This window comes from Chionomys nivalis, chromosome 3 (assembly GCF_950005125.1).
Source record: "Chionomys nivalis chromosome 3, mChiNiv1.1, whole genome shotgun sequence".
Taxonomy (NCBI): Eukaryota; Metazoa; Chordata; class Mammalia; order Rodentia; family Cricetidae; genus Chionomys; species Chionomys nivalis.
In genome coordinates, this window is record NC_080088.1 from 124,224,664 (window position 1) to 124,237,938 (window position 13,275).

General features: G+C 48.6%; 1 protein-coding gene across 1 annotated transcript in view; it reads right to left on the reverse strand.

Moving 5' to 3' along the window:
* Positions 1–9,080, reverse strand: part of LOC130871589 (RIMS-binding protein 2-like) — a 54,625-nt gene extending 45,545 nt beyond the window's left edge. Inside the window, 5 exon segments of the mRNA XM_057765066.1 lie at positions 1,962–2,071; positions 3,509–3,585; positions 5,339–5,475; positions 8,489–8,531; positions 8,533–9,080. Of these exon segments, the coding sequence (XP_057621049.1) occupies positions 1,962–2,071; positions 3,509–3,585; positions 5,339–5,475; positions 8,489–8,531; positions 8,533–8,892 (727 nt within the window). The 5' untranslated portion in view covers positions 8,893–9,080.
* Positions 9,081–13,275: the final 4,195 nt, after the last annotated feature.

Genomic DNA, 13,275 nt, shown 5'->3' on the forward strand with positions numbered 1-13,275 from the left:
ATACTCTGAGAAGCAACACAACCTCACACAAGAGAAGACTAGTTCAACAAAAGTCCCTTCCACTCAGAAGACCAGAACAAGACAGGCTTTCCCACATAGCAGAAGGGCCAGGGGATAGACAACTCCCATCTAGAATCAGAAAGCAGGGTCTGGAGAGACGGCTTGATGCTGAAGAGCATGAGCTGCTCATCCAGAGGACCTGGGTTCGATTCCTAGCACCCACTGTGGTGCTTTCCTGTCCCTTTAAGGGACAAGCCACGCCCACTCCCATTACCTCTGACCTGCCCGCCGCCATCTTGCCCCTTCCCTCTTTTGCTTCCTTGGCATGTGCACGCATTCTCTCTGTCTCTCTCTCTTTATCTCTTCTCTCTCTCCTCTCTCTCTCTCTCTGCCTCTCTCCCTCAATAAAATGCTTTATGCCTATCTTTGTGTTTATGTGTCTGTTACCTGCCACCACCGGCCGCATGGCATATGCCCTCCCACTGGAGGAAAACTGTAGCCGCTTGTCACCTGGCATGCCCCGCCAGCCCGCCTCGGAGAACGTTTTAAGAATAACACCCACACCATGACTCAAAACCACCTGCAAATCTAGTTTCAGGGGATCTGATGTCCTCTTCAGGTCTCCACAGGCACTACACACATGTGGTACACAACATACATGCAGACCAAACATCCATATACATAAAATAAGAATAAAATAAAACCAGAAAGCTGACTGTGGGCAATAGCACCATTGTCAGGCGAAAAGGCAATGAAACTGAGGCCTTCTGGGTAGACAGAGTCCAGGTCCTTTCTGCAGATTCTAGAGGTGAGTAGGATGGGAAGGGGGTGTCAGGGTATGAGGCTGGGTCCCTGAGCTAACAAGAGTCTCGAGGCCTCTGAGAATGGGAAAATCACACTCAGTGAGGTCACGTCATGACTGCACCACAGAGGACAAAGATGGGCACTTTGGGGAACATAGTGGCCCTTAGTATTAACTAATCCTCTGTCCTCAGAATATGGAAAAGGTTTTTTAAAAATAAATAAGATTGGGGTCAAGATCATGATGGGGAAACCCACAGAGACAGCTGACCTGAGCTCATGGGAGCTCATGGACTCTAGACCTACAGCCAGGGAGCCTGCATGAGACCGACCTAGGCCCTCTGCATGTGGGTGACAATGTGTAGTTTGGTCTGTTTGTGGGACCCCTAACAGTGAGACCAGGATCTGTCCCTGTTACATGAGCCAGATTTTTGGAACCTATTCCCTATGGTGGGTTGCCTTGCTCAACCTTGATGTAGGAGAGAGAAGCTGGCCCTGCCTCAACTTGGTATGACAGGCATTGTTGACTTCCATGCGAGGCCTTACGCTTTCTGAGAGTGGATGGTGGGGGTAGAAAGGAGGTGTGTGGAGGGAACTGGAGGAGATAAGGGAGGGGAAACTGTGGTTGGTATGTAAAATTAAAAATTAAAAAAATAGGTTTATCTGTATAGAACATGTACAGAGTCTACAGTCTGATTGTTGTTGGTAGGGATTTTCATTGTGTGTGTTAGAAGCCATCTAGGAAGGAGTCCCAGTGCGCAGGAGGTACCCAGGCTATGTGCAAACACCTCACGATTTTAAAAGGGCCTCAAGCATCCTTGAGGTTGAATGTCGACCTGTTCCCCATGGATAATGAAAGGTGACAGCAAAGCATCTATCAGCATCGGTGTCAGCATGCAGCTGCCCAGGAGCTCTGCCAAGATGAACACTCAGGGCTCCCAAGTGCCAGCCATCTACTGCCATTAACACTCGGAAAACCAGCTCCACTGTCCTGGCAATCATCACAGAGGGAGACTGGGACCTCTGGGGATTGGGAGGGACAGAACAGAGAGCTAGCAGCCAGGAACATGAGGGAACCCGGCACATCTCCCAGGGTTCGGGCAGGCTGGTCTTCTGCCTGGAACAAGTCAGTGCCCACCAACCGCAGCACATCCACAGACCTTCATAGAATCCATCCTCATCCATGTCTCCATAGACGTAGAGGTACTTTCCTGCCGTGAGAGGCAGCTCGGCTTCCGGGTTCTCATTGGGCCCATCAAAGGGGTTGTAGCTGCGGGAAGAAGCAGTTTGCATGTTAGTGGCCCTGGCCATGGTCTGCCAGTATATGGTTCCTTATACCTGTTACATGTCAAATGGTGTCACAGCTCACTTAGTGAGATCCCATGTCTCCTCTCCAGCCTCCTCTGGCTGGCTCACACCAATGGTTAAAGGTAATTCTGAAGCCACAAGAGCTCTTTGAATCTGAGGACATCTTGTCCAGACATCTTGCTCCCATGTGTCTCTTTCACCTGAACTACACATTTCCAAATTAGTGAGCTACTATGAACAGAGTGAAGGCTGTTGCTTTTGTTTTTTGTGATTTATTTCTTTATGTGTAGGTGTCTGGGTGTGTATATGTGCACATGTGTGTTCAGTATCTGTGGGAGCAAGAAGAGGGCACTGGATCCCTTTGAACTTGAGTTACAGGCGACTGTGAGCTGCCTTATGTGGTTACTTGGAACTGAACCTGTGTCTGCAGGGAGGGCATTCAGTGCTCTTGACAGCTGAGCAGTCATCTCTCCAGTCCAATTATGTTGCCTTTAAACAAAGATTAGCTAACTGAGGTAGAACAGCATTGCACATACTACTTACCATGTTTTTTCACCTTACTATGTAGGATTCCATATTTCTATCCCACCAAGTCTGCCATTGCCTTTTTAGTTTAAGTATAGTAGCCCACTGTTGAAGTCACCAAACTTTATGGAACTGTTTTTCTAAAGTCAGATGTAGACCCTGCTTCTACCTCCTGACCAACAATGCATTCAGTGTCCTGGCTAATGTCCTTATAACATATCTTTGAACACTTGCACAAGGAAAGACATTCTAAAAACTGCATTTGCTTGATCAATGGTATGTTCTACTGAAGACTTCTAAGATATGATGCCTGGGATTTGGGCAAGAGAGTAGAGGGGTAATTGGAGGCATCAGTGGAGGAGGCTCTGGGCACGGCCTCCCCTGTGACATTGTTTGACACTTGTTGTGTCCCCTATAAATATCTGCCACAAGTCTCAGCCTCTGACCTCTATGAATGTGGCCTCATTTGCCAAGAAGTTCCTACATGTATCACCCAGGTGAGAGGATATCACACTGGCCAGGGTGGACATTGATGCCTGAGACATGGGAACACACATAGAAGAGGTGGCCATGGGAAGGGGGAGACAGAGCCTAGAGAGATACAGCAATAAACCAAGAGCCCTGGGGCCACCAGAACATGAGAAGGATCCAAGACCCTCGGTCAGAGTCTGCCTGGGCCATGGCCATAGGGTACCTTAATTCAGCTGCTGACCTCAGGAGCTGCAAGGGAGCAAGCTCCTGGGAGCTCAGCTTGAGACACCGAATCACGGCAGCCCCGAAGACTAAAGTGTGATCTCAACCTGTGCACTCCCTGCCTCTCACCTGCTTCTTCTGCCCCAGCACTCGGGGTGGAGGTGTGGCATCACATCCCTACCTGTAGCGGGCGAAACACAGGTGCACCTTCCCCGAGCTGCTTTGCTTGGAGTTGTTAGACTTCTGGTCATTGTCCGTCTGTGAGGAGTGATTGTGGTTTACAGTTGGTGATACTAAAGGCTACATGTCACACATACACACACACACACACCCAGTGATACAACTCCTTCCCTGGACATTCAGGAAATCTGCCTGTAGTCCTACTGGGCTTCACTAGGAAAATAGCCCAGTCTGTGAAACTCTCATGTAATGGGAATCACCTCCATAGACCTTGCTGGAATCCTAGCTTGAACATCAGCAGGGACTTGGGTGCCCCCCGCCCAATGCTGTAGCCTAAGACACCAGAATGTCATACCAAGTAGCTTGTGGAAGACAGAGGTGACCACACCTTCTGCTTTCAGAGGGCTCTTGCTATGGAAGACCCCATTTGTCATCTCCAGGGGCATTCGATAAAACATGGAGATCCACAAGAAAGGAAAAAGTAGGGATCTTCTGGATAAGTGTTTTGAAAATCCCCAGCTGTGGGATTCTCCACTGAGGCAATAAGCCAAATCCAGCCAAATTAATGAGACTGAATTTAATCTGAGCAAAGCAATTCCTGGGTGATTCTCAGGGTAAGAAAATAGGAGAGAAATCACGTGGCAGGGCTATGAGCCAGGTCTCAAATATCCTGTAGGTGTCTAGGTTCTCTGGGATTGTGATTTGTGGGCTGGTTTTCTTTGCTTTATGTTTAAAAACCACTTATGAGTGAGTACATGTGATAATTGTCTTTCTGGGTCTGGGTTACCTCACTCAAAATGATGTTTTCTAGCTCCATCCATTTGCCTGCAAAATTCAAGAGAGAGCTAATCTACATGGGAAGTCGAAAAAGACAAGATCTCCTGAATAAATTGGAAGCATGGGGACCTTGGGAGAGGGTTGAAGGGAAGGGGGTGGCAGGGAGGGGAGTAGAGAAAAATGTAGAGATCGATAGAAATCAATTTTAAAAAAATACCCTGCATGTGTGGTCTTGAGTGTCTCAGGGGGAGGAGCCACTGCTTGGTGGGCTTTCTCAGGGACAGGGTCTGGAGAGAGAGAGGTGGGGCTGAAGTAGAGCCGCCAACTAAACACCTCTCATTTCCCTCTTTCGCCCTGCAGTCTCAGGGTCTGCAGAACATAAGGAGACGGCCACCAGAGTCCCTATACTGCAATAATCCCAGGAGCACGGTAGCCTTTCCCGGGAGGCCACGTGCCTGAGATAAGGACACTTGACTCAGTCTCAGATAAGAGGGAGACTGAGTCCCAGTGTCCTAGGGAAAGAAAGTTCCCCTCCCACCCCTTCTGTGTATGGAAGGCAGAGTAGTCCTTCATGATGACGATTAGGCCATGCAGCTCCTTCCTGGGAGCTCTCCAGCACCACCCTGTGTGGCTTACACAGAGATTAGTGCTTTTCAAGGGACCAAAGTCACACCTATCCCTACCCTCACCACCTCCCAGCTCTCCTCAACCAAACACCTGGCTTCTCGGGCATACAGTAACACCAATGGCCAACCTTCCTGGCTCACAGCCCCTCCCTGCCCACACAGCCAGTTCTGCTGTCTGCAGAACCCTCACCAGGACTTGGTTGTCCAGATACTGATGGAGTGCTTGTCCTCCCACCATATGTATTCCCCCCATAATATCCAGGACCTGGGCCTGTAAGCTGTAGGTCCCTACTTCCTGACACACGGTGGTTCACTAGGGATGGATGTAGAAAATTAATGGAAATGAAGGAAGAGGGCATGGAAGGATGGAGGGGCAGGGCATAGACATCCTCCCAGATACACTCTGGAGCCGGCTAGGTGGGACTCACCTCGGACTCAAATCTGCATCTTGGGCTGCTGGATCGTAACAGGAAGGAGGGCTTCACACACGGAGGCTCCAGCTTGTCCTCAGACAACAGGATATAGTCCCCAATCACAGAGTAGTGTCCAGTGGGACCCTCGTGACCTGGACAGGACCCAGGAGTGGATGGGGGAAGGAGACAGGCCATCAGCACAGCATGCTAGCTACTTGCCTTCCCTGAGCTTTCCTCTCTCTGGTGTCTGTGTGAGGACCACCCATGTCCTAGACTCCTCAGACTGGCTCACTGCAGCTATGGATTGGATCATCATGGGTAGCATACAGGCTGACTGTATTGAAGGCTTGGCAGTCATATGTAATAGACAGCACAGGATGGCTGTACTGAGGGCTTGGTGGTGATGTGTGATAGGAGACACAGCAAGGCACAATTGGAGAGGGTGAGTGCATCCTGAACTGGGGGTCTTTCCCTTCTGTTGGCTTGAAATTAGTAGGCTGTGAGGCCCAGTAGTCCCTCGGCCTTTCTGACTTGGATAGGAAAGAACATGCAAGAACAGAGTCTGCCCATAGAGCTGGGCACTGTAATATGGAGAGGCAGAGTCTGGACTTTTTGTGACATCACCAAAGGTACCTGAGTGGAGCTGTACCTGAGCTACACTCTAGCTCTTCCCCTCTTGGGTGGCAACGACCTCCCTGTTCATACCGGTTTACATTGAAGTCTGTTGTCACTTTGACAAAAAAGAAAAGAAAAAAGGAAAAGAAAAAAAGAAAAAGAAAAGGAGGCTTCTCAGTACCAAAGCAGGTCCCTGAACATTATCCTCACAGTTACTGAGTTACTGTGTTACTGAGGCCAGACCTGCAGCACACTGACCCAGGATGGCCTGATCTAAACCCCAAAGCCACATTCTTTTACATCAGGATCCAAATATGAATTAGGACAGGGCCTTTCCTGGCACCCTCTGCTGCCTTCAGGTCCACATGTCTCTTGCCCGGGGCATCCAGCCGCTTCCTGAACTGCCCCATCAAGAGGTCATCTCATTGAGGGACAGGAGACCAAGACTAAGTCAGGAAATAAAAAAGTGGCTAAAACTAATGCAATTAGTGACCTATCAAACACATTAAATAAAGAGGAAAACCCTGCTGCCTCTTCCAGTGTGGAAGAACCCGGAGTGCCTTATTCAAAAGAAAATAATAATAGTCTAAATAATCAAGATAATAAAATAAACAGCAGAAGATATAGACCACACTTTCCAGTCACACGTGGACTCTGCTGATGCCAGAGTCTAGAAGCAGAGAGGAGGAAGTGGTGGCCAGCTGGGCAAGGGAGTGGGAAGGTGTAGAAGCATTAGCGGCGAGGTCCTGGGCTCCAAGGGGAATAGGTTTAGGCCCTGGGATTCAATGCTGCATCTAGAGTGAGTGCATCATGCTATGTTGCTCCCATGCACAGCTAGGAAGCTTATGCCCTGGGTCCCATCACATGAGCACATCTCTAAGGGACTATAGGTTGGTAAGCCAACAAGTTTAAATAGAGCTATTTAGAAGAGCAGGGGACGATTACAAGAAGTTATGCCACAGAAGAAAACGCAATATATAACTACCTACATTTAACCCTTACGGGCTGGGAGCCTCATAAGCCCCTCCCACAGCAGTCATGAAATATCTACAAATCCTCGGGGGGGGGGAGGTTTCATGAGCCCGTTCTTGACAGGAAGTTAATGGACCCAGTCCTGTGCAACTCTCCTGTAGACAATCATAGCTGCTGAAAGTACACGAGGGCACCAGTCGCTTCATGCCTGAGAAAAGTGGTGCATACCTGTGGCTGGTGCCAAACTCTTGTATTCCTTCTGAGTCAGAACTGGAGACAAGCCGTTAGAGGTGTGTGTGTAACCAGCACCCTCCCCCAAAGAAACCTTCAGCTCTGCCTCAGGTGGCCTCCTAGGATTTTGTCATGCTGAGAGGGTGATCTGTGTGACTCCCTTGCAGCTAGGATGCAAAATGGGAAGCTTCGCGTTCTCTGGGGAGAACAGAAACTGTCTTGTACCTTTCATAGCTTGAATACATTTCCCATTGGCCACTCTTCTAGAACCCAACCATCCCTTCTAGAACAGCCCCAGCTTCTTTTTTCACCACACCATCTATCTGAGAGCATCTGTCTGGGCCAAAGGCCACCTTGAAGCTTATCTGATCTCTTGCATCAGAACAGGGCTTCCTACACAACTCTGCCATCACAACCTTGATGTTAAGACATCACAACCTTGACACCCAGACACCCGGATGCACTCTGCTCAGTAAACAACCAGAAGGTTGGGGACAATCCCATGCCCTCAATCTCGTTTCTCATAGCAACAGCCACTGATGTTGTCTGTCAGTTTCTGTGATCTAGAGCTAGAAGAAAAAATGTAATAGCTGAGGAGCTGGGGGCGGGGGAAGAACTCCAGTGATGATGACACAGAGAGATGAGCATCGCCTCGTTTTTATAATTAAAAAAATCAGGAGCATTTCTCTATTTTGATAAGAACCAGGAGAGACTGGAAACTGTCTTAATAAAGTTACAAAAGGAAGTCTGGCATTAGGATCCCTATTTGGTCCCCTAATTACAACAAATCAATAACTTGAGGGTTTGTTTTTTGATTTAAAGACAGGGTCTTGCACTCTAGCCAAGGCTGTTCTGGAAGTATCTGCAATTCTCTGGCATCAGTTCCTCAAACGCTGGCTTACAGGTATGAGCCTACAATCTAGATGGAGAGGGGCTACATAAGAATTGAGTTCCATCCCCAACATCCATGCAGAAAGCTAGACAGGGCAGCACATCCATAATCCCAGGGCTGGGACCATGGAGACAAGCAAAGCCCTGGATCTCACTCACCAGCCATCCTAGGTTAATCTGCACATCCCAGGTCAATGGAAGACCCCGTCTCAAAAGCAAGGTGGATGGTTCCTGAGGAACACCACCAAAGACTGACCTCCACATGCATGCACTTAGACATGCATGTGCACCTGTACCCACACAAACATGCTCCCCCCCACCACTAGCTTATCCAAGCCACTCTATGAACGGATAAGGACACAGCAGCCTGGGCTGTCCTTAGTCCTGCTGTGGTAGTTCTTTATACTCTCCACCACAGGCCCCCTTCCCCAGCTGTTGCAAACATCTGCCACTTACCTTTGCGTATGGAAGTGGCTAGTCCATTCATGTACTGTGGGAAAAGGCTTGCCAGGGGCTAAGGGGACATCCAGCAAGGCCACTGAGCTGCTGCCCAGCAGGTCAAAACTCCCAGTGTGTTGCCAGAACTTCTCCAGGTCCCGGGACAAAAGGTTAAACTGCTCACTCTGCACACAGCATTTCTCTTCCAGCTCTCGGACCTGTTCTCTTCGTCTGTTCTGTTCGTCTTCTTCTCTTCTTAGTCTTCTTCGTCTTTGTCTTCTTCGTCGCGACTCGAGGGAAAGGAGGATGCAAGACACAACAAAACTCGGCGCGCGAGGTTTATTGTGGCTTGCAGGAGAGAAGGGGAAAAAGAGAGAGAACAGACGGCGTTTCAGCCTTTTTAAAGGGTCCCCCACGTGCATGCGTCAAGCGCCACGTTCTGCGCCTGCGCAGCCTTTGCGTGGAACGCTAGGGGCTCCTGGGAAATGTAGTTCCCCAGGCGAGCCACGCTCAGGGGCCTTCTGGGGAATAACAGGACCTTGGACTGTACAGCAGAGGCGGGACAGTGGTCAGAGAGGTAATCAGTGGCGCAGATATGCACCGCGGCACATGTGGCTTTTGCGTGCACATGCTGTGTGCTTGTGTATGGCAGGGGCTGCTTCCACCTCCACAGAAAAGCAGTGTCTGGTAGCCCAGCCTCACAGGCAGCCTGGCTGCTGGCCACCATGGGGAACAACAGGTGCCAAGAAATCTTGCCATCGCTCAGCTCCCAGCCAAGCATGGATTGTTCCAGGTTCTGCGTGCAGCCTGGGCACTTTGTGGTTGGCACTCCTGCTTGATATTTGGAGCGTGAGGCTGAAACAGCACTGACTAGGGAACAGCCCAGCTGCCACCCCATCATGCAATGCCATTTCAATGGGTGCCCATCCCATGGGTCTGCAGACCCCCAAAGAACATGGCTTGCAGCAACACCAGGGAATTTCTACTTGGTATTGGGTGAGAAATACCACCGTCATTGGCCAATACCACCATGACACCTAGGGAAAGACAAGGATCTCCCAGAGAAATGAATGGAAGAGAAGAGTAGTCAGCAAGCTCCCTCCTGGAGCAGGACAGGTGGGGAAGGTTGTCCCTGAATGCCGTGGGACTCTACTAGAATGTCAGCATCATGAGGTGAGGGTTGAATCTTTGTGCTTCCTGCTGCTCCCCAAAAACTTGAACCTGACCTAACTAAGTACCTAGCTGGTGTTCAATAAAGTCTTGTTTTATTACAGGCATGTGGGAATGTAGGGAAAAAATGGCTGTGAGTCCGTCTGTTGCCTGGCTTGATCAGGGCTCAGGAGTGTGGACAGTCCTCCTCTTCCACCTTCCATCCTCTTTAACCTCCTCTGCCTCTTCCCTTCTCTCTCTCTCTCTCTCTCTCTCTCTCCATCTCTTTTCATCCCTTCTCCCTCTCGACATCTCCTCCCTCCTCTTCCAGAGCTTCACCTCTCTCCTTTACCTCCTCCTCCTCCTCTTCCACCTCCTCCCATCCTCCTCCACCTCTTTTTCTTTGTTGGGGGTTGGGTACCAGAGACCACTTTAAGTTCTGAACACTCAGCCACCACATTGAGACCCACATTAGAAACAAAACATGATATACAGTAGGCATTCAATAAAGACAGCACATGCCTAACTTGCTCACCTGCTGGGCTCCGACTGGCATCTCCAGCACCCCCACCGTGACCATGCTCCCAGCCCTCAGAGTCCCGGGCAGTTGTACTCATTCGTGCCTCAGAGGCCCTGCGCATGGGAGGCCCATGGCTTCCTCGCCCAGGAGCACAGGGGATATCGGGGCCTGCAAGAAAAGGGATGGCTTAAAACAGAGAGAGGGAAGTGATAGGGTGAGATGGAAGACATTTGACAGAACTCACCTGGCTTCTGACCTGGGGCCCTCCTTTCTTCCACGTCACCTGAAAAAAGAGAGAGAGAGAAATGACGCAGAGAGCTAGTTTTCTGGTGTCTGTAGAGTTCTCACCTCAGAGATACACAAGGGGATCAGTCTGTTACTGAAAAAAGTTTTGAAGCATTAAATAAGTTTTCCCTCCAACCTCTTCCCTGAGCTTCTTCCTAGTGTCTCATTTCCTTATTGTAAGAGGAGACAAAAGCACAGACCAACAAAACAATGCCATTTCTTCTGCCTAGACAGGCAGGTCTGTCCAACCTTTGACACCACAACATAGCGTTGTTAATTGTGAATCCATGGTCAAGCACCACACAGCCACATTACCAAAAAAAGACTAAAAATTCTGCTTCTGTTCTAAATAAATTTGCAGTTCTGTTTGAGCTGCGTGTGACCTGTGGACTGTGGGTTGGACACTCTGAGAGAGAGGGAAGGGTGATCAGGAGGAAAGGTAGTTGGTAGGAAGCATGCTCCTCAGGGACACAGTGGCTATTGACAACTTGGTGATTCTACAAGAAGTAGAAATGGCTCATGACACTCCATAGAGAAAACCTTTGGCACCGGGCTCCATGACTCTGAGAAGTTGTCCTATGAGAGATCAGGTCAGGCACTTAGATTTGAGCCCTGTATCTCTAGCTCTCTTTTGAGAAATGATGCCCCAACATTGTTGCTCCAGTTGATCTTACCATCCAGTGTTAATTGAGATTATTATAAGGGCTTCGTCTGGCCAGTCTAAGTGGTACTGTCCAATGAAAGTGTAATTTTATGGAGTCATTTTTCTTCCTGTTTGCCTCTCTCTCTTTTAATGAACACTTTAATTATTAATAACTATACTCAGATAACAGCCATGATATTAATAGTGCTGGTAATTTCCCTTTGCTAATTTCATTTCTACTCATCTTTCACTTTTAATTAGTCCAGTTGCAGAATTGTTTACAGTCAATAGAAGAAACAAAAGTGAAAATCAGGCATGGTATAGCACACCTATAATGCCAGCACTTGAGAGGTAGAGGCAGGAGATTAAGGTTCAAGGTCACCAAATCCTCAGATAAAAAGGGAGTTCCAGAATATCCTAGGCTACATAAGATTCTGCCCAAGAAGAATAAAAAGAGAGAGGAGAGGGAGGAGGGAACAGAGAGAAGGAGGAGAGGGAGAAGAGTTAGGAGGGAGGAGAAAAAGAAGAAAAAAATGGAGATGGAAGAGGAAGGAAGGAACACAAGAAAACCAGGAAAGCCTTTTTAGCAGGTCCAAGTTCCACAGGTTCCGTGGTATATTCAGGTGAGTGGGATACTCTCCCAATTACTAATTTTAATTTCTTATTTTGTGCTTTTCATTTCCCATAAAGGAAGACAGCAAAGTACTTGACAAGCTGGCTTTTCTAGAAAGTTCCCTGTGCTACTCTCCCAAAAACAGGTTCATGGAAAACAACTTAGGGACTAAGAAGTCCTAGACTAGAGACCAGAAGTTGATTGGCAAAAAGAACTTTTCTAGGACACCTCCAGGTAGACCAGTAAGCAGGAACCTGTCCAAGGTTCTGGAAGGGGTTGGTTTTGTCCTACCTTGAGCTGGAGTTCGGGCTGTGTGCCTGGATTCAAGTGTAGGCTGTTCTGGGGCAGCAAGCTCACCAGCAGCCTGCTGGGGCTTGGTCTTCTTTATAGGCATGGGCTGTGGAAGAACCTGTTTGGGAAAACCCTTGAAGAACCATGCTCCTGAGCGCTTCCAGACCTGGGAAGGAAAGAAGGCAGGTGTGGGAGACATGGCAGCCAACTGCCAGTTTTTATCTTTGTTCCCATAGCTCTTGGTCATGACAGTGGCCACATGCATTTGTTCCATGACCTGATGGTCATTTTATTGATAGAGAAAGTTGAATGTTTGCCATGTCAAGGATCAATCCAATAGCTCAACGTCAGAGAGGGAAAGATTGTGGGCTCAATGCCAATTCTCTCATCTTGTAACAAGTACATCTTGTACTTGATATAAGAACTACATAATAATATAAGCCCCAATACTTGGAGGCAGGAGAATCAGGAATTCAGGTTTGAGGTTAGCCTGGGCTACATGAGACCTTGCCTCAAAGGGACAAAATAAAACAGATGATCTAATCCCTGACAACTTCTTCAAGACCCCAAGTTTTTATCATGACTTCAGATTAGGCAAGATGATATAGGGACATCTGGAAGACTCCCAATTCCCATCTTGCTATTTGCTCTACAGGGTTACCCAGTGTGGCACATAATAATGGGACTTCCACAACTTTGGTTCTCTGGCTTGTGTGGTCCAAGGGAATACCAGAGGGGTGTGCAGATGTGGAAAGGGGAGTCATGGTATATATCCCCTTGGCTCTCTCCCTACTGCTGGGTGATGATGACCTCCTTCAACTTTCTTCCTGGTTACTGTGCTGTCCTTCCTCTTTTATTCAGACCAGGAAGTGAATTCAGAGCCCTGTCATCACTCATATTGGAGGGTCCCCTCCACTTTTGGTGTCCCCCACTCTGCCATGATAGAACCTTCATCAAACCTTCCCTGTGTGTCCTGCTGTCCTGAGGCTGAAGGGAGAGAATGTGGTCTTTAAAACAATCTCTCCAAGGTAAGAATCTGGAGAACCAGCTGGGGATGACTGGTAAAGAAACTGGAATGACTGGGGATAAAGTCAAAATCACAAAGCAGGTGTGGGCAAGAGAAGGATTCTAGAAGAAAATGGACAGAGAAAAGGGAAGAAGGATGGGGGAGGCAGAGGTTGAGGTAGGAGTAAGAGAAGGAATCAAAAGTGAAGAGATAAAATATCATGGAGGAATGGAGAGGGTGAGGAGCAGAAAGCAGGGAGATGAGAAAGACAACAGGCACGGAGGGAGAAAAGATGAGG